Source organism: Silene latifolia, chromosome 1 (assembly GCF_048544455.1).
Source record: "Silene latifolia isolate original U9 population chromosome 1, ASM4854445v1, whole genome shotgun sequence".
In the NCBI taxonomy this organism is placed as follows: domain Eukaryota; kingdom Viridiplantae; phylum Streptophyta; class Magnoliopsida; order Caryophyllales; family Caryophyllaceae; genus Silene; species Silene latifolia.
The window spans coordinates 171,065,990-171,088,096 of record NC_133526.1 but is presented as its reverse complement, the minus strand read 5'-3'; the positions used below and the strand labels follow the sequence as shown (position 1 = coordinate 171,088,096).

General features: G+C 39.5%; 1 protein-coding gene across 2 annotated transcripts; it reads right to left on the bottom strand.

Moving 5' to 3' along the window:
• Positions 1–506: 506 nt before the first annotated feature.
• LOC141610870 (benzyl alcohol O-benzoyltransferase-like) lies at positions 507–2,954 on the bottom strand. 2 transcript variants are annotated; one of them, XM_074429269.1, is made up of 3 exons: positions 2,461–2,954; positions 1,155–1,985; positions 507–785 (listed from the first exon to the last, which is right to left on the bottom strand). In XM_074429269.1, the coding sequence occupies exons 1-3, from the start codon at positions 2,908–2,910 to the stop codon at positions 777–779; spliced, it is 1,290 nt and encodes a 429-aa protein (XP_074285370.1). In that variant the 5' UTR covers positions 2,911–2,954; the 3' UTR covers positions 507–776. The 2 variants fall into 2 exon arrangements, with proteins under 2 accessions (XP_074285370.1, XP_074285297.1); XM_074429196.1 differs by lacking the exon at positions 507–785 and having other exon boundaries at positions 807–1,985.
• Between the last annotated feature and the right edge of the window lie 19,153 nt (positions 2,955–22,107).

Sequence of the window (22,107 nt, the reverse complement as noted above, 5' to 3'; positions counted from 1 at the left end):
CAGAGGAATTAGTAAATACCCTTGCACAAGTCTTATATGAATCACAAATTAGGCTATGTTTATCCACAGACTAGAAATGAGTCTTAAACACCTACAATTTATTTTTAAGACTCAGTTCAGACTCCCTTATTTTTCTACTTTATCCCTCATACCCACTAAAATTACAAAAGACTATATAGAAAGGACCCACAAATTACAAAAGACTATACAAAAAGGACCCACATTTCATACACACAAACTACTATTCATAGGTCTTAATATGAGTCTTGGTTTTCAAGACCCATCTTAAGACCCAATTATTTTTCATGCACATTATAAAAAGTGTGAAAATCTTAGACTCAGACTCTCCTTTGAGACTGAGATAATCTTAGTCTTATAAACAACAAATAAGGAAATTTGGCACATGGCATGATTAAATACCCAAACCTCTCGCTTTTTGAGGCGAACCAACATCAGCTAGGTTTGACTTATTAAACTCTCAAGCCCCAGCCCTAGTCGAGCTCGTATAAGCAAAGTCAAGCTCAAGTTATCCGTAAATTGTCTTATCTCATTATCATTGTTAGTGGTGACTTGTGAGGTTGACCATTATGCACTTAATTTTGTAAACTTCATTTAAAGTATTTTGAGGGTATAATGGAAAATGAGGTGGCAAAATACATAAAATCAGGTGACTTTAAGAGGATCCTGTATTATTAGGCCTAGTATGCTTTATTTGGAACTCTTCCTCATCATTTTCCCCGCATCTCAATCTAGCAGCACACTTCTCCGCATCTCAGTCACGTACACTTCTCCAAAATATATCAAATTACCAAAATTTGTGAGTGCGATATCTTTTTAAGTTATTAAGAAATCACTTTATTTTTTCGGTATTTGTACCAACAATGACAAATCCATTCGGTTAAACAATCATTAAAACAGTAATAAAAAACGGTTTTTCTAACGTATAGCTAAGGGTCCACAGTACATTAATAAAAATAATCTTAATATAAAAGATTTTATATTAAGCTTATTAATGTGTTTCTTTATTAGAGCACACGTTTAAAAACCGTAAAAAAAAAAAAAAAAAAAAAAAAACGCGTCCATGAAATATACCCTTTTAGCTAGGACTAAACTTGAAGCATCCCTTGCAACTCCTTAAGAAAAACTTTCATTACCTTATGAGGAAGTGAAATAGTCACCATTATCATACTCTCCCCTTCCCTATTCTTATAAGAGATGAAGAAGCTAGCATTGGGTATAGATCCATAACTAGCCGGACCACCGAAAACGGGTTTGCCCCACCCAAAATCAACCTCAGTAAACCCTAAATGCCTCAAATCCGACACGTCGTACGTCCGATACACACAATAATGTGGCCTATCCTTTGTCACCATAAGGTCCATAGTTGACCTCATATACTCCTCATTAATTTCCCCTTTTGTCTTCCTTATGAGCTCCAAAACATACCCGATTTGGTTTTCACATATATCGTTAACTTTTGCACACACGACCGGAAATGCGCATGCGTTTCCATAGTATCCCTTTCCTAAGGGCGGATCAAATTTATTTCTCGCATTGACGGAAAACATCAAGCGAACTTCGTCGTCGGGTTTGAGTCCTAGGGCTCGGATACGACACCGCCATAGAGATGCACTTAGGAGGTCAAAAGTGGAATATTTTTTAATGTGTGGAGGGAAATGGGTTCTAAGGGCCGCGAGCTGAGTTGCGCCGAATAATAAGCTTTGTTGGACTAGACCAGTGTAACCATTGGCGTGGTGGTTGTTGGTAGTGTCATGTTGGTCGTACTCGTGGTGGTCGAAGGTGACTCGAGGGGGATTTCTCGCAGTTAGACGCTCCCTTTCCCATACTGGGAGGATGGATGGCGTCGTGAATCCCCTTCCCATTTCGCCTACAGCATTCATGAGTTGCATTATACCTGTACCATCAGTTAGCGTGTGGCTGGCTTGTAGAGCTACTATGAATCCACCACATTTAAGTCGAGTTACCTACGACATGAAAATAATAATCATTTTCCGTCATCCAGGACAATGTTAAAAAAATATAAATATATTATACACTCCCTCCTACTCATCAGCCTAATGTTTCCCTTTCATTATAATAGTACTCCTCACATATATTAGAGAAGGGGAACATTAGGCTGAATATGAGGCAGTATTGAGTGATATTGTAGTACTTTCTCTAATCAAATTCATTGGTAACATTTACTTTGTGTAGGTCAACCTAGCTTCGTAAACTTTGATCGAAAATGTAGATTAGGCTACGAAATTTTAATAGGTACACTAACATATTTAGATTTGTTAAGAAACAGTTTTTTTCCAGAAAATTACGCACATTTTTGTAGTTAAAAAGGTCTTATATAATTGATGAAAAATACAGTCAAAATGTCAACTCGAATACCACTCAAAAGGTCAATGTTACTGATGGATTAGACCGGAGGCCGTATATAAGTTTCAACTATACCTGGAATACGAGCAAAGGCGTGCCAATAATTTCATGAGTACCAGGAATATCATACAACAAGTCCTCTAGAGGAAATGACTGATCAGGGCCGAAATCATCTAGACTTGCATTAGCCTCAGCCTCAATGAAAGGCACACCCTCTCCCGTACAATCAACAACAAGTTTACGGTTTGTGCCTTCCACGAGCCGGCCAGCTAATGGGTAGTAGAACACAAGGGCCTTAGCTAGGGCATCTTTGATGACCTTCACCGGGTCTTTCCCGTTCATTAATGGATTAGCCTTATAAAACATTATGGCTGGCATATGGAAACGAAGCCCTTCCTGGTCGTCTAGGTCCGAGAGCAGTTTTTGCTCTCGGGGTGTAGGCTTAGCCGGACATACAATGTCCGGCATTGCTCTTGTTACCTTGAGGGCAAGGAGGGTAATTCTTTGTTCCATGATTAGAGCCATAACTTTTTAGGAAATGTGCTTATATGTTGTGGTGTTGGATTGTTGGTGAGATGAAAGTAGATAAGATTATGTAGGAACTATAGTTCCATATATAGCACATTTAATCCGCACATGGGTTATTTCTAAACTTGGCCTGGCCCATGAACATACACGATCGAGCTGCCTAGCAATTGGGCAGTAGGATTGCAAATTTATTCCACTTATGAAAAAAGTTAAAATAAAACAAAACAAACAACAAAGAACGGTTCAAAAAATATCAAAATCAATGAAAACAAACCACATAAGTGTCAGAAAATTGGTTCCACCATTTATGACGATTAATTTATCAATCGTACAAATATTTGTATTTATACAATGGTGAGTTTATGCACTGTTATTGTACTGGTGAGTTACCCATTATTGTATCGGTGAGTTAGTACTATTATGGCCATCGGATTGTATATGCACTGTCGTACTGGTGAAGAAGATCATGAAGACAAATAAAAGTGGACACTTTATGATAATTGTAATTTCAAACTAATGGAAATTTTGTCAAATTACGATAATTTTGTGAGAGGGTATTAAGAAGGAAATAAGGAATATGTTATATTATTATTTTTTTGGTAAAATAGGAGCGGGATTAACCCAAAACGAAACGAAAGAAAAAGAAACTAAAGCGCATTAAACAGAACAATTCTAGGCCATAACACACCACCCACGTCCTGTTGTAGCAAACATAATAGTTGCCGTACTGGTATATCATTCGGCTTCCAAATGACCACCTGCTGATCCTGATCCACACCTCGGTTAGCTAGCCAATCCGCACAAGCATTTGCCTCTCTATAAATATGGTAACTTCAGTATGCCACTGCTGATCTCCCAAGAAGCTTTTACAAATTTGAACTAGATATGCATGGGCAGTGGCGGCTCTAGGAATTGAACAGAGGGGATGCGAAAATTTTACAAAATCAAAAGATTTTTAGTACGTGGCGGCGAAATCAATCTTAATATAATAAAATTTCATACATTTTACATACGTCTTTTTTAAAGGATGTCTTTTTCTAAAGGATATACTAAAACTACTCGTTATATTAGGGAGAGAGTGTTTAATTATTTATTAGGCCTATTTTGTACAATAATAGGTTATAAATAATTAAAAGAAAAAAAAAACAAAAATATTTTGTACAATAATAGGTTATAAATAATTAAAAGAAAAAAAAAACAAAAATTGTTGGTTGCAGTAATCAAACCCACGACCTCTAGGTTAGAATAAATGCTTCTTACCACTGAACCAGACAAACAACAATAAAATATTTTGCACAATAATTTATTTATTTCTGATTTCAGGGGGTGCGGCTGCGCCCCCTGCACCCCCCAAGAACCGCCACTGTGCATGGGCTGTTAGCTGTTTGTAGTCCTTCCTCCACCTCAAGTAGATTCATTATTGCTTGTAAGTCGGTTTGTATAATTACCCGAGGGAATATGTTATATTATTAGAATAAAAAAATATAAGCTGTTTTTATCTTACCGTATTATTACTCGGTAGGTCGTCTCGGATTTAGTTAGGGTTATTATTCAGTTACGAGTTAATAAGGCATTAGGGTTAGCATTCAGTTAGGAGTAATCAATATAATTACTCTTATCATATAATCTATCAACATTGGAATGATTAAACTATTTGAATAGGCTTAATTATCGAATACATTAAGTTACATGGTACACAAAAATACATAGAAATCAATTGGAGTTCGATAACCACCTACGTTAAAGTAGTTAAAATTGTGGAAATTTCTAAGAAATTAACATCAAAAAATTGTTAATACTCTCTCCATACCATACCAATAGTAACATCGTAAAAAATGGGATATTTAAGAAAAAAAGGTAAAAGTAGGGGCAAAGATGGAAAATAAAGTGAATATAAGGGGTTAAATTATTGGGTTGGTGAGTGGGCCACAGGTGGTTATTGTGTAAATATAAGAAGAATATAAGGGTATTATTGTAAAAAAAACACCTTATTTATAGTATGTTATCATTGGTGTGGTACGGTCGTATTAGGCAAGTGTAACCCTTGATTTGGTACGGAGGGAGTATGATTTATGAACTTGTTGTAATGGGTCCTCCATATATTTTTTTTTTGACAGCGGGGTCCTCCATATTTTGATGTCATTACAAAAGATCAAATTGTCTATTGTCGACAATTGTGGAAAGCTACTGAAGAGTGAAGAGCATTTAAATGCTTCAGAAACTGTCGATAGCAAAAATCCTTGTAAATGGCCGCCTGAATATGTTAACATACAAAGTAGTTAAGTATAGGTATATAACAAAGTAATTAAGTATAGGTATATAACTAACTAACTGCAATAAACTCTAGTTAGTTATACCTAAACCAACATAACTACATATATAAGGAGATCTACCCTCCTCCTATTGTACTTAATCATATACAAAATCAAACATCAATAATAAACATCAACATCAATATTAATCATTGTTTTAGCAAAAATTCTCACAGAGATAATGTCCTGCCAGGGAAGAATTTGCAGGGTAATCTAACTCAAAACAAATAGCCTGACTCGTATGACAGAAAGAATAAAAGATTGAATACTAAAGTAAGACACAAAGATTTATACGTGGAAAAACCCTGGGAATAAGGGAAAAACCACGGGCACCAAGCCAGGAGGGATTGTCACTATGATTTTAGGTATCCTGACAATGAATGTGTATGTCAGGCGAAGGATAAAGTATGGCTGCCTAATAATAATGCTAAATATTATGATGATTACAAGTATGGGAGTAAAAGTATGAGTGAATGAGCAAGTGATCCTCTTCTTTTCTTCTTCTTTTTTATTTATAGTAGCCTTGCAACAGATCTTGGAGGTTAGTTTAGGGTTTCCTGGTAAATAGGCCTCGTGCCCTATTTACACGGGGGTGTTTTGTTGACTAAACGTTTGGCTGCCTATATTTCTGCTGAGTTGACCGTGTCAAAACCGTTGCTAACGTTGTTGAATGAGTCCTCCGTGCAAATAGGAACTACTTAATTTGGAGAGCTTTTGATGTTGCCTGACGCCTTCAGGATATGCTTTATCATGTGGCTTGGTGAGATGTCTTCTCAGGCCTGGCTTAATGAATGCCTGACCTGTTTTTCCCTCTTGGTTGGTGCTTGCTCAGGCGTTCTAATGCTTTGTGTGGAATGTCTTCCGTTTAGGCTTGGCTTTGGACATTGCCTGATTCATATATGGATCAGGCAGGGTAATTCTGGGTCCAACAATCATCATAATCAAATGTGTTCAATCAATTTAATTACATCAATCACATTTCATATGGTATCAATCGCTCGTTCGTTTCTGGGTTATTAGCTCTCTTTATCTTCCGCTGTAAATTCATCTTCTTGATTGATTCTGGTATTGTTTTCTTCATTCAAATCATAATTTGTATCAAGTTTTCTTCCTGTTTGATTCATATCTTCTTGATCAAATTCTGTGAAATTACCTGATTACCAAATATCAACATGCCTGAATCTATCAACAATTCCGAAGTTTCACCTTATGCTTTCTTTGATGATCCCTTATTCCTTTCGACTAATGATCAACCATGCTTGAAATTAATTGATTACAAGTTTAATGGTAGTAATTCTCTGAATTGAAAAAGGGATACGTATGTTGATTTTATTTCTAAAAACAAAAGAAGAGTTCATAGATGGCTCTGTTAAAAAACCTGACATTATTGATAAAAAGTTCCACCAATGGATGAGATGTAACATAATGGTTAGGCATTGGATTCGTAATTCTATGGATGAAGAAATTAAAGAAAATATGTCTTTTGTCAATTCGTCCAAAGAATTATGGGATGAATTTATTGAAAAGTATGGTGATGTTAATGCCATAGAAATATATCAACTTTGTAAAGATTTGAATGCCATAAGTCAGGGTAGCACATCTTTGGTTGAATACTACAGTAATCTTAAAAGGACTTGGGAAAACCTTGACACTCTTGACCCTATCCCTACCTGCACTTGTGGAGCGTTATCTTCGTGCACCTGTCAACTGCTTAAAAGAATTCTTGATAGGGATACACACACTAAGTTGATACAATTTTTGATGGGGTTAAACAATGGGTATGAGGGTGTTAAAACCAATATTTTGTCCATGGAACCTTTACCACCTTTGAACAAGGCACTGTCTTTATTACAAAAGATAGAGAGACAAAAACAAGTTTTAGATGCTGTGGATGTTCTTGCTGAAGCAAATGCTTATGCTGCTAATGTTGAGGTCAAGAAACTAGATCACAAGAAGGCTAAGGTTGACAGTTCAACAGTAGTTGATGCTGATGTTGTTGTTGTTAAGCAATGTACTCACTATAATAAGAAAGGACATACAATAGATGAATGTTACCAGTTGAAAACATGCTCCTTCTGTAGGAAGAAAGGTCATATTCAGTCTATTTGGCATTGGTATAAGCAAAGTAAGGGCATTAGAGGCAGAGGAAGAGGTGGATATTCTAGAGGAGGATCTGCTAAAGGTGGTTACATTGGCAGGAATGCTAATAATGTTGATGTTCTGCAATATGATGATTATATGCAGGATTATCCTTTAATGAACTTTGCTCCAAATTCATAAGTTAATGTTGCTTTTAATTCTGATATGGTGGATGGTATAGTTGATTCAATTATGCAGAGGGTTATGAAGAATCTTGGTGACAGGACCAACAATAGTTCTGTGGCTACTGCAAATTTTGCAGGTAAATATAGTTGGTCCAATGTTGTTGTCAGTTATTTTGATGCTCATAATTGGATGGTTGACACTGGGGGCATCAGATCACTTGACTTCCCAGGTATCTATTTTGAGTAATGTGCAAAAATTGGAAAAGCCCCTTATTGTAGCTTTACCAGATGGTAGTATCAAGTTTGTCTACCAAATAGGGAAGGTTACTTTGACCCCTACAATTACATTGGAGAATGTTCTACTAATTCCTGGTTTTAGATAGAATCTTCTTTCTGTAAGTAAGCTTGTAGAACAGTCTAAAATGACAGCAATTTTTACTCCTACTGAATGAGTATTACAGGACCATTCAAGTAAGACCATTCTTAGGAGAGCTAGAAGAATTGGGGATCTTTACAAGCTTAGGCTAGCAACATGGAGCATGTTTGGTAAGAATAAACCAGTGGCAAGGAGCTTAACTGGCAGGAATACTAGAATAAGTAGTTGTACTTTTAGAAGTCCTCAAAATGCTGTTAGTAGTAAAGTGTTCGATGTAAAGACTCTTGATACTCAGCTTGTTCATGACAGATTGGGTCATACATCTTTTGAGAAATTGCAACATGTAATAGGGTTAAATAAGCAAGTACTTCAACAATTTCATTGTGAAACTTGTGCTATTGCCAAGCATCATGCTCTTCCTTATACAAGAAGTCTTTCTCATGCCTACTCTCCATTTGATTTATTACATGTTGATTTATGGGGTCCTTATAGAACAATTGCCTTAAATTGTGCAAGTTATTTTCTTACTCTGGTAGATGATTGTTCCAGATCTACTTGGACATTTCTACTTCAAAATAAAATGCAAGTACCAGCTCTTATTAACCAGTTTTTAAACCAAATTAGTACATAGTTTGAGAAGAAACTCAAGGTTTTCAGGAGTGATAATGGCTCTGAGTTTATTCAAGCACAGTGTCATGACTTGTTTAGCAACAAGGGAATTATTCATCAGACACGCATGGCAGGTAGACCACAACAAAATGGCCGTGTTGAAAGAAAGCATAGGCACTTAATTGAGATTGCAAGATCTTTAAAATTACATGCTCATTTACCTTCAAAATTTTGGGGTGATTGTGTCCTAGCTGCAACATATCTTATAAATAAAATGCCAACTATAATTCTTAGTTGGGAAACTCCATATGAAGTTTTGTTTCAGGAAGTACCCAAGTATGAAGAATTAAGAGTGTTTGGGTGTTTGTGCTATGCAAGTGTTTCATTGGGACAGTCTGATAAGTTTGCAGGAAAAGCCAGAAAATGCATTATGATTGAATATCCTTTTGGGAAGAAAGGATATAAAGTCTATGATATGGAAACACATAAATGTTTCTTTAGCAGGGATGTGAAGTTTCAGGAGAATATTTTCCCATTCAAGCCAAATAGAGATGCTGCATTATATAAGAATTCAAGAGATCTAAATTCTGATTACAGTCTTACATTAGTTAATCCTGGTGCATCTTAACATCTTATTTTACAAAGGGAAAATATTACAACACAAACTAATGCTGATATATCAGCATCTACACCTGATTTTATAGGAATTGTAGCAGATAACTCTAATTCTTTTGCTATACCTATTGTTGATACCCCAACAGTCACCACAACCACTGCTAATCATCCAACATTGTAATACCTCAGATATTTGAGCTGTTGGGTACTCTATCGAGTAGGACTTGTCGAGTAAGTCATTGTCGCATTCTGGAGTACATTCTGCTTTCTGGGTACTCGATCAAGTAGGTGCAACTCGATCGAGTAGGCGGTACTCGATCGAGTACGTTAGTTACTCGATCGAGTAAGTCGTGTTTTACGGTTTTTCGGCTGGGTTTGATAGTAAAATAAGGAGAGGTATTTAAAGTGCTTTCGGCAGTTCTTTTACTTTTTACTTTCACTTTTCTAAACCTTTCACAAAAAGAGAAAATAAACGACGTTCAATCCTCTTCTCTCTTTGCTATCAAACCAAGGTTAGGGTTGTCAGATTTCTGAGGTCGTCATACCTTTGTGATCGTCATTGTTTGGGTAAGATTCCTATATTGTTTTTATGTCAAATAGTTAATGTTGGTTAAACCCTAATTGGGTGATTTTGGGGGTTTTTGGGAGTGATTGTGTAGTAGAATTGTGATTATGTGTTTATTGTTTATAGGAGGTGATTTCGTAGAGGAAGCTTTTTAATCCGTTGCATTTGATTGTTGGTGATTCCGTCTCAGGTAGGGTTTCCCTAATCAGTTGACTGTGTAAATAAGTATAAGATGGCATGATTGTTTTATTGGCTTGATTATTGTTAACGCACTTTGGATTTCGCATGTTTATATTGGTATTGTGGATTGGTTGTTTGTTTGTATGTGGTTCGCGAGGTGTGCCCTCGGTTGAATGGAATCATTTTCGGGAATGGCTTTACGGCCTTGATTTGCCCCTTGTGGTTCCTGTCACAAGGGGGATGTGCACATTAATGGACATGAGTTATTCGCTATATGGTGTTGAGCGGGGCTTAGGTGGTACGGCTGCGGTCCCTACTGGCGGAGTGGAATATCTGTTGCGATAGATATTTTGGCAGGGCTACACACTATAGTTTGTAGTCAGGTGATTGGTGATGAGACGGAATTGGAGGAATGTGTTTGTATAATTGGATGTTGTTGTTTACTTATCTTGTTTATTCAGTAACTGACCCCGTTTGAATGTTTTGAAAAATATGGTGATCCATTCGGGGATGGTGAACAGTTGATTAGCAGATATTTCCTTAGAGTACGCACGGGATCTAGCTGGGGAGGGAGTCATGATTCGTCCAAGTCTTTTAGTCTTCCTCTGTTTTGTCATGACAGTTTTTATTTTAGTTGGATTTCAGTTTGAGACGCTTGTATTTTATATTTTAGTTTTGGTTAAGTTGTACGCACATTAACTTTTACACTTAAAGTATGTTTTTTTATGGTCTTCTTTGATTACTATACCTCGGGTAACCGAGATGGTAGCATCTCCGTGTGCTACGGTGGCCTTGGTAAGGCACCTTGGTGTATGGGGGGTGTTACAAACAACTTCTGTTTCTTCCGCACCTGCAAAAATTGCTATTCCAGATACCAATGTAAAGAGATCCACCAGACCTGTTATTCCAACAGGAAGATTTAGAGAATTTCAATGCAGTATAAAACTTCCAACTAAATCAACAGTGGATCAAGCTAAACAAGCTTTGCATGCCTCGATCTTAACTGATCTCAGTTAATTTGATGCAGAATATGTTGCTTCTATATCCAATTTTATTAGTGGACCTGAGCCAACAAATTATGCTCAGGCAGTTAAGAATCCAAAATGGATTGAAGCAATGCATTTGGAATTAGAAGCATTGGAGAGAACACATACATGGGAATTGACTGAATTGCCTATTGGACATAAGCCAATAAGGCATAAATGGATTTATAAAATTAAATATAAAGCAGATGACACAATTGAAAGGTACAAGGCCAAACTGGTTGCCAAAGGGTTTAACCAGGTTAAAGACAAGGATTATAAACATACATTTTCACCAGCAGCAAAGTTCACAACAGTAAGATCTCTTATTGCTCTTGCATCTGCTAAAAATTGGCTTTTGCATCAACTAGATATCAACAATACATTTTTACATGGATATCTAGATGAAGAGGTTTATATGACAATTCCTCAAGGATATACAAAGGCAAAACCTGGACACGTGTGGAAGTTAAAAAGGTCGTTGTATGGTTTTAAACAAGCCTCAAGACAATGGAACAAGTAGGTGACTAAACATTTGATCAGTGGGGGGTTTCAACAATCTAAGCATGACTATTCAATGTTTACCAGAAAAGATACAAAAACTGGAGCATTCCTCATTGCCTTAGTTTATGTGGATGATGTGTTAATTACAGGCAGCGACAATGGTCAGATTTAGTTGCTGAAAGATGGGTTACACATAAAATTTATCATCAAAGACCTAGGACAAGCCAGGTATTTCCTTAGACTGGAAATAGCTAGGAATGCTACAGGGATAATTATCAACCAGAGAAAATACATTCTTGATATTCTTAAGGATATAGGAATGGAAAATTGTACAACTACTGAATTCCCACTGCCCAAAGGACTGAAATTAAGCATTGATAAAGGGGATTTATTATCTGATCCTGAACAGTACAAAAGACTAGATAGTATAGAGAATGTTGTATTTGAGTTTAAGCACGCCTGATATTTCACACTCTTGTAGATACCTCATTTCTGCACCTCCCGCAAACCACCCGGTGATGATTGGGCCGCATGTTTGGTACGCGGAACGATTTGTGACAGTTCGTAAGTTTATCGTCAAGTGATTGCTCAAACACTGGTGTCTACCTCTTAATTGTCATCTACGCGCCGATATGGTCGTTTTGATGACAAAATGAATGAGTACATTTGGAGTCCGGGCCTAAAACTGTCTTCATTTTCTGGATAACCCCTAAAAACCCGAGTCGAATGTTCGGAATGTTCCCGGATATTTCTATTCCATATTTCACAACCTTTTAATCTTTGGTAAAGAATTTCCCGTAATATTCATACAAAATATTAAGGAAAATAAGATTAATCCGTTATTCCATAAATTAAACACGGAAATCTTTCTTCCGCAGAGGAAACCACTGGGAACAGACGTAGCGATTCTTTGCGCCTCTTCCAAGGGACGCAGATGATCGCTGCGCCTCTTCCCAAGTCTTTTTCTGCGTATTTTTCGTATCTTTTCATATCTTTTCGAGATTCACTTCCAAAGTTTCTCCGAAAACCCTAATTCCTTCACGTGATTAGTATAAATAGGAGCCTTCGCTCCTCATATTTCTCACGCGAGTGTCCGCCCTTCTCTTCTCCCTTTGCATTCTAGACCACGTTCTTGCTTTTTGGCGCCTACGTGCTTGAACATTCGACCACGTAAGCTCGGATTAACAGAAGACAGACGTCGAGAAGGGACGCAGCAACTGCTGCGCCTCTTGGAAAGGACGCAGCACTTGCTGCGCCTCTTCCTGAGGTTGCCGCCGTTCCTGCTTCTCTTCTTCTTCCTTCGTCCTCTGTTAGTTTCGTTTCTTTGTTTTCTTTCGCCATTGTTTGATCTTGTTTCGTTCGCATAATATTTTTGCATATTATTAATCACTGTTAGTATATAATTCATCGTTAAATCCCGACTTAAACCCCTCATAACCAATATTTGCGGGTTTTCGTCATTAAAATCAATCCGGGTTGTAGAGATTCGATTCATTCATATTGGGTTTCTGGAATTCGATCTTTGATATATTCCCATCTGTTTATCCGTCATTAGTTCTTCATTAATTCGTCATATTTAATCTAATTAGATCACCCATGTCACTAATCAATCTTTCATTCATGTAATTAATTCGTTTACATTAGTTCCATCCATGTTTTATCGTTTTTTATGACTCATTCACATGTAACTAATGTATTAAATTACTTTCATCCGAGTCGAACATCGTAATCAATCATTAAATTCACCCACGAATACTAACGATTTGCAGTTCCGACTTCACAGCCAGAACTCAGCCTTGGAACAGACGCAGCAACTGCTGCGCCTCTTCCAGAGGGCGCAGTCCTGCTGCGCCTGTTCCAGGTTGATTTCTGTCTCTGAACTTCCGTTCTGCCTTGACCTAGTTTAATTAGTTTACGTATCCAATTAATTGTCATTCGTATTATCATTAATAATCTGTTCGTTTATTTATTTCTTTTCTCAAATTATCCGTTTTAAAAGTATTTTCGACATAAATCATTAATCTGATGTAATTATTGTATTATTTTCGTTATTGTATTATTGTATTTCTTTTATCGCATTGTTTGTATGTTTTCACATGTAATTGAATCTAAATCCCTACTTTGACTCAAATGCATGATAAATTACTTGTTTACCGACTTAGTATTAATTCTCACATGTTAGGATTAAAACTTGGATGTTGCATTGCATGCATATAATCGACAATATATCAAGTATAGACGATTTTCCCTAATCATTAGTACAAGCCGCTATCGAGGCGGGCGGGATTAGGTGTTCGATCAAAAGAGCTTCCTAATACGTACCATCACCCCTTACTCCAGATCTCTGTGAACATCCGTGTTCATTGGCATCCACGAGAGTCATTCTAGACATAGAATGCTAAGGGTAACGAGTTCTTGGTGTTCATGTCACTACTTTGTGTCTTGACATGGCACGAGGTATTCGAACGGTTTCCAATTTTCCACAATAAATTGGTGGCGACTCCACAAATGCAAACGCTTGTTCTCCCAAGCGCCCCCGTGGGCCCGCGTCCACAGTTTGGCGACTCCGCTGGTGATAATACACTTACGTGTAGCCAAAAGGGTGAAACTTGAACAAGGTTAGGGAATAGTTTGTACAAGACAATTGTCGGTTTTCATAACTCGGTCTTCCTAGATCGTTTTACTCGGCCTTCCTAGGCCCAACCCAACCCATTCGACCAATCGTCCCGTCTAAACGGTCCTAATTCTTATTTGGGCCTAAGGATGGATAACGATTGACGTCATCCATACCATGGTACTTACTCTTGTTCGTATCAAGGACTTTCACTACTTGAGGAAATGGACTAGGAATCGGCCTTACTCTTGTTTGGTACGAGCCTCTCCACAGACTTCGGGTTTGATTGTTCGGTATGGTAACCCACCCTTTAAACCAAAACCCTTTTAAATGCACTCAGCATCCCGTTATAATGCTTGTATAAATGTTCGTACCTTACGTGATCACCATTTCTAAACGAAACCATGACGATTTTTGTAAAATAAAAATCCCTTTAAGATGTAAATTTCGAAAAAGCCAATGATTAGCACAAAACCGAGTCAAAACTTTGTCCATTTGTCGAATCAAAATTCCGGGCCCAAGCCCATTTCAAAACCTCACTTCGAGTCCACTCCTACAACTACACTATAGTTGACTAGGACCCACATTTTCAAACTTCGTCATTTCTTCAAAACTCACTCGACACAAGTGGCACACACCCACTTCATAAGTCAAAACATTTCTCTCTTAGTAAGTGTGTTAGAATGGTCGATCATGTTTTGATTCGTCCTCGATCTCTTATCCAGTTTCCAAGATGCCTGAAACAAGCGACGTAAGCACCAACCAACCCCAGAATGGTAATGATCAAATCCTAACCGCGCTAGCTCGCCTCCAAGTTACTCAAGATCAAATGCACGACCGCCTCGATACAATCGAAGGCCGAATCTATACCGTAGAAACGAGGTTGCCTCCTCGGGAAAGTGAAGTAGATGATGGCTTTGTGAACAACTTCGGGGAAGAAAACCCTCCCATAGGAATAACTGCAGCTGAGAAACGACTCCAATATTTGGAGGAACAATTGATGTATCTCAAAGGGGATGACATTTATAGGGAAAATAACCGTAAGTGTGAGGCCGTGAGTTCCAAGTTGCCAACCAACTTCAACATGACGGATATCCCTAGATTCAAGGGGCACGAAAACCCTTTGAATCACATCCGTGCTTTCAAGGACTACATTTCTATCAAAGGCATCAAACCCGAGATGTTCTTAAGGATCTTTCCTTCATCTCTTGACACCATCCCAAAGCAATGGTTCTACTCTCTAGAACATAAGAAGATCGCTACTTGGGAAGATGCCGCGATCGAGTTTGCTAAGCAATATGCGGATAATGCTGAGATCCAAGTTAACATGCGCACTTTAGAGGTTCTTACCCAAAATGACAAAGAAGTTTTCACCGACTTCTTAAGTAGCTGGAGGAAGACTAGTACCCAACTAGTTGAACGCCCAGACAAAGCTACCCTCGTGGAAAAGTTCGTGGACAACCTAAAACCCATCTATGAGGGTCATTTGAGGTACCAAAACATCAAAACTTTCAAAGACTTAACTGTACTAGGAACAAGGATCGAAGATGACATTCGTAAAGGGCTCTTGTCCAAAATGGTAGGCCGAGGATATCAAGGCTCAACAAGTTGTTCTTACGGCTCCACTAGCAAGACCGATGAAGTTAACCTCCTCGAGCCATCCAAGAAGAGTACCCCACCGAGGAAATTTACAAATCTTGGGGACACTTACTCCAATGCTCTAAAATGGTTAATGAAACAAGGCAAACTCCAACCCATAGGCCCTACACCCGAACCGAAAAAGAAATCTAAGTTCTGGGACAAGAACTCATACTGCGAATATCATAGGGGTAAGGGGCATGACACAGAAAAATGCTACAAATTGAAAAATATGCTTCAAGACATGATTGAGGATGGTCGACTACCAATACCGCCGGGAGGTAAGCCCAACAACACTCATAATCCTCTTGGAATTCTAGTGATCACACGTGAAGAATCTACCTTAGATTGTTCACACCTCATTTCTCTAGTCGAAGACGAGATCCACGCGATCGAGAATGAAGGATTCTACTCTACCATTTCCCCTACCATTACCGACTTCATCGCATGGGCAAGGAGTGTGGATAGGCAAGTTTAGGAATTGGAAAATGTGGTGACAACTTTACATGACCCCAATGGAACACCTAAAGAACATGCACCACAAATTTTCTCCCAAAATGCTACTATGCAAGAAGTAGTCGCCGTGGTTGATAAACTAATCGACCAAATTACACAATTAGAGGATGAGATCATGAGAATGAGGGAACTAGCTACAGTCAATGGAGTATGGGCCGATGATGATGAAGACGAGTATCTCACTGAACACTCCCTAGTCAAGGAAATAGTCCAAAATGGTGAAGACCAAGATGTAGACCACCTAACTCGTTCAGGGCGTCCATATCAAAATACTACTCAAAATGGTCCAACCAACGTTATCGCACCAAATGATAACGAAGATGACTCTACTGATCATTTGCTAAAGCGATTCTGAGAAGACAAAGGCCGATCTTTCGATCCGCAACTAATGCAAGCTCATTCCCACATCGCCAAGCTTTACTGCAAGCTTTGGCCAAACTAAACGTAGCACATAACTCCACACCCGACGATGTAGTCAACTTGGTCTTTCAAGAATCACCGAAGCTAAGTAATCATATTACTTTCTCAGATGAAGATTTGCCGCCCTTTGGCGCCAGTCACAACTTGGCTCTTTACATCACTGTCGTTTGCTTAAAGAAGAATGTGCCAATGACCTTGGTGGATAATGGCTCCGCGGTCAACGTCATACCCTTGAAAACGGCATACAAACTAGGCATGAAAGAGTCGGATTGGACCCCTACCAATCAAGGTGTCCGTGCATATGATGGTACACGACGAAAGGTAGTAGGACTCGTTAACCTAACAATAGCCACCGGGCCAATTGAGCGAAAGGTTAACTTCCAAATAGTGGACATTGAAGCTTCCTTCAACATACTTCTGGGAAGACCTTGGATTCACGCTTCCAAAGCGGTAACGTCCACCCTTTACCAAAAGATCAAAATCCCACTAAATGGCAAAGTGGTGACGATCACTTCGTCGCCCATCAAGGAAATAATTTAAAATATGTCAAATAATCAGGTCCTTGCGGATCCAGTATATGAACTTGGGGGCTTTCAAAGCATAAGTGTCATAGAAAGTGAGTTGGCACCCCTATACTACGATACCTACTCCAACTTGGTGGTCAACCACATACTCAAATCCCAGGGATACTTCCCGGGAATGCCTTTGAACCCTGCCCGAAGAATCACCTTCGCACCCTACAAGGAAGGCAACTAAAAAAGAATACCACTTGGACTAGGATACAAACCCACTAAAGAGGAAGTTCTCGAGATGCTAGCTCAAGTTCAAAGCCCTAAGCACGTAGGAGTCCAAATGCGACCATATCTCCCTACCCTAAATGGATACTTTGTTAGGGAAGGAAGTCAAGAATTCTTTCACGGATTTCCCGAACCTTGGCACTACCTCGGAAGGAAGCTAGCCGGAATCGAGATCTTTCATGATTGCTACTTCATTCCTCCAGAAACGGTTCCTAGCGTCAAGGCCCATCAAGCACCTTGCTTAGACGAATAAGCTGTTAGTCTACTATTTGGAGAAGATCGATTTGTTAGAGCCGCACAGGATGAGATCATTACCATGATACTTCAAGACGATCACTTCAACCCTACCGCGTTAATCACAGAAACAAACGCGAACCAGCAGAAGGATGGAGAAAATCAATCAAGTGGACCAACAATCAAGGAAGACTCTTCAAGCTCACCACTGGAGAAGGAAAGATGTTCAAGGGAGAACCAGAAGATGATGAATTCGAGTCAGAGTCAGAGTCGGAGTTTAGAGAAGTCACTAGGGAGTCTCCTCCTGTCGTCGTCCCCATTCCCTTTGTTTCTCCTAGCTTAGCCTCAAATAGTAACGGTAGTTCGGGAAATATCCCAACAACTGTCCCTTTACCGCCGACCACACGAGATCGGATGGCTTCTTTGTTTCAACTTTTCTCAAACTTTAATATGAATAAATCGGGTTACTCGCTTACTCTTTGTGTTATCTTGAATGCAATTACATTTACGATGATACGAGGATGACCCACCTGCACCCACTCAATTGAGATACCTCCCTACATAGCCAAGGAAATACTACAAGAGGGGGAAGGGAGACCCGTAATAGAGAACACCGAACCCATCAATGTTGGAACCGAACTAGAACCCCAAGAACTTAGGATAAGGACTACCTTGAGCTCTACCGAAAGGGCCAGTTTCATAGACCTCCTACACGAGTTCAAAGACATTTTCGCTTGGTCCTACAAAGACATGCCAGGGATTGACAGGGATATCGCCGAACATAGAATCCCAATTAAGCCAGGTTTCAAGCCCGTGAAACAGAAGCTTCGTCGAATTAGGACAGAATGGGCTCTCAAGATTAAGGAAGAAGTCGATAAGAAATTCAAAGCCGGGTTCATCAAAGTTTCCGAGTACTCTGACTGGGTAGCCAACATATTACCCGTACCCAAAAAGGATGGGAGTATCCGTGTTTGTGTTGATTTTAGGGACTTAAACAAAGTAAGTCCTAAAGATGACTTTCCTCTACCACATATCGACATATTGGTGGACAATACCGCATATCACGCGTTTCTATCCTTCATGGATGGGTACGCGGGTTACAACCAAATCAAGATGGCCATAGAAGACATGCATAAGACCGCCTTTGTCACTCAATGGGGAACAAATTGCTACACGGTTATGCCGTTTGGGTTAATCAACGCCGGAGCTACATATCAACGCACCGCAACTACACTCCTACATGACATGATGCATAAAGAAATTGAGGTATACATAGATGACATGATTGTCAAGTCCAAGGATAGAGAGGGGCATATTGCGAACCTTCGCAAATTCTTCTCAAGGCTACGAAAGTAAAAAGATGAGGCTCAATCCTCAGAAGTGCGCATTCGGAGTAACATCCGGCAAACTCTTGGGATACGTCGTTAGCCAAGGAGGTATAGAAATAGACCCTTCCAAGATCAAAGCTCTGATCTAAATGCCGCAACCTCAAACGGAAAAAGAAGTCAGGGGATTCCTGGGAAAAGTGCAATATATAAGTCTCTTTTGACAGGGATTTCACTGAACATGAATACCCTGCCAGAGGTTTATATGTAGGGTAATCTAACTCAAACAATTCGCCTGACTAGTATTATTAAGTAAAATAACAGGTAATGAGATAATAATAACACGAGAGATTTTATACGTGGAAAAACCCTGGGAATAAGGGAAAAAACCACGGGCACCATGCCAGGAGTGATTGTTACTATGATTTTAGATAGCCTGACAGAGTATTGGTATATCAGGTGTGACAGGCGAAATTATAATGCTTAAGAATACACAAATGTAAGTAAGAATGAGAGAGTGTCGAATGTCCTTTCTGATTCTGTCTTCTCTTGTATTTATACTTGTTTTCACCGTTTCCTCTCTGCTTTAGGGTTTCCTGGTAAATAGGGCGTGTGCCCTATTTACCCGGAGGTAGTTGCCATCTTATTTAGCCGTTGCTTTTGACTGTTCCCTATATCTTTTCCTTCTTTAATTGGTCTTCCTTTTTTGTAGGGAGTATATATAAACCGCCTTTTTTGTCGCTCGCAATGCTTATTCGATGTTAGCTTGGCGTTTTTCCCTTCAGTTCTTTGGTTATCTTTCGCTTTGTCTTTCATCAACTCTGTTTGGTGCTGTCCATACTTGATCATTATCTGGTTTCGGATGTCTTTTGCTTAGAACTCGGCTTTGGGCTTTGCCTGGCCTATGTCGGTCGAGCGCAGGATAATTTTGGGCCCAACAATTGCCCCTTATCTGCTTATTCCGTTATTGGGTCTGGCCAGGAATAAGGAGATAAAAATTTGGGCCAGGCGAAGGATTTGTGCAGAGATTTTTTATCGGATTAGAATTAGTATTTGATTCAACTTCTTGTAATGGCTACTTGCCATAAATAGGGTAGGTTCACAAAACCCTAGGAGAGTCATGATTGATCTCAACCACTTGCTTTCCTAGCCGTTATAGATTTGCGGCTATAAATATCCTGCCTTTGCCGTGTTTGTCTTCACATTCCAATCTCCAATTTTCTTCTTTCTCTTTCTAAAAATTCTTTCTTTGCAAAAACTCATTTTCCAGAAAAATAAGATATGGTTGGTGGTAGGAGAAAGACAGCAGCTTCCAAAGCTCCTGCTGAGACTGAAAAAGTTCCTGTTGAAGTCGAAATGGTTTCTGCCGAGGTTGAGAAGGTTCCTGATATCATCCCTGAGGATGATGTGGTGGATGTTGTTGCTGCCCTAGAGATTCTGTCCATGTCTTATAAGGGGGTTGAATATACTCCTATTAAGGCTTTGACGGCTTCTTTTCATGAAGCTAATCAGCTAAAACCAACTTTTGAGCATTATATAAAGGGCAGGGGCCTTATTCCCCATGAGGCTGAGGTTTGGATCCCTGAGAGCGGTCCGGTCAGGGCTAATTGGAGTTGTCCAGGCTAGTTCTGTATCTTTGAGTGGGCATTCAGAGGTGGCTATCAGCTTCCCCTTTCTCCTTTCATGACTGAGGTGATTAGGGCTATCAGGGTTCCCCCGTTTCAACTTATGACAATGGTCTGGAAAATTGTCCATTCAGTTGAGCACTTGTGTTCTAAGCACAAGTTGGTTATTACCCTGGATGACTTCAAGAATGTCTATCACCTGAAGAGTCATTCTACTGGAAGGTTTAATTTTCGAGTCAGGTCGAAGATGGCTCACCTGATTACCAACTTTGATTCAGGGGATGATAAAGGATGGGCTCAAACCTATATGTTTATCAAGGCTGATTCAATTGCCCCTGATCTGGACTATCTCAATTATCCAGCTGTTGAAGGAGGTAACTTTCTTTCCTGTATTATTTTGGTTTGGCAATAATATACTTTGGAGAGTTTTCTTACTTTGCCCATGCTTCCTTGTAGTAAATGATTGGGTGAATGATCCTGATGCCGAGGGGTCGGCTGACCGGATAGCAGCGTTCATGGCATTGCCTGAAGAGGAGAGGGCGTGGCCTGCCTGTCTGGGGCAAGCTTCCATGCCTCGTTTTAAGAAGGCCAAGTTGAGTACATATAAGCCAGTGAAGAGCACTAAGGTTCCAGGGGTGTCTTCATCAGGGAGTAAGTTTTGTTGCTTTATTTTGTCATTTTGTTTCTTGTATTGGACATGTGTTTATATTGCTGATTTAGAACCTCGTCGTGCAGCTACCAGGGCTTCTACCAGGATTGCTAGCTTTGGTTTGTCTCTGGTGAAGGCAGGGGTTTCTCAAATTATAGGGGAGAAGTCTAAGAGTAATGAGGCTACGGGAATTGATAGTGCTGTTCAGGTTCAGGAACCTGTGCAGGGGGTTCAGTTGGCATCGCCTGAGAAGGTTGCGGATGAGAGTGACCGTCCTGAGAAGAGAAAGAGAGTGGATGAGTCTTCAGGAGGGGTTCACGAGGTCAAAGGGGTTAGGGCTCGTATGGATGAGGTCCAATTTGCCAAGGAACAAATTCAGGCTCAGGTTTTTGTGGTTGATGATCCCTACTTCAAGTATCAAGCAGAGGATGCTTCTGCCCGTGCTTTGGCTGCTATGTACCGTACCAGGGACTATGCTGCCAACCTGATTACCATGTTTCAGAAGGTATGTTTTTTTGTTTTTGGCTTGTTTCTTGTGGGTATTTGTGTGTGTTTTCTTTTTTGTGGCTTAAATAGGCATTTTCTTCTTTGTTAGAATGTCAATGATATCTTTGAGGGCGCTGTCATCAACCGGAATCAGTCCACGACCTAAAAAATACCCTGGATTGGGAGGTACAGATTTTGAAAAAAGATGCTGAAAAGTTTAAGGCCGAGTTGGAGGTGTTTAAGGCTGAGAATCACTCTTTAAAGGAGGATAATGAGGCATGGAAGGCTCGGTTGGTGGTGGAGTCTTCTAAGCTGAAATCTGCTCAGGATGCTCTGAAAGCTCTTCAGGCCAAGTTTGATATTGCCCGGGAAGAATTGAAGGTGAAAAGGCTATGCAAGAGCGATTGAAGGTGAATGAAGAATTGGCTGTAGAGGGGATGAGG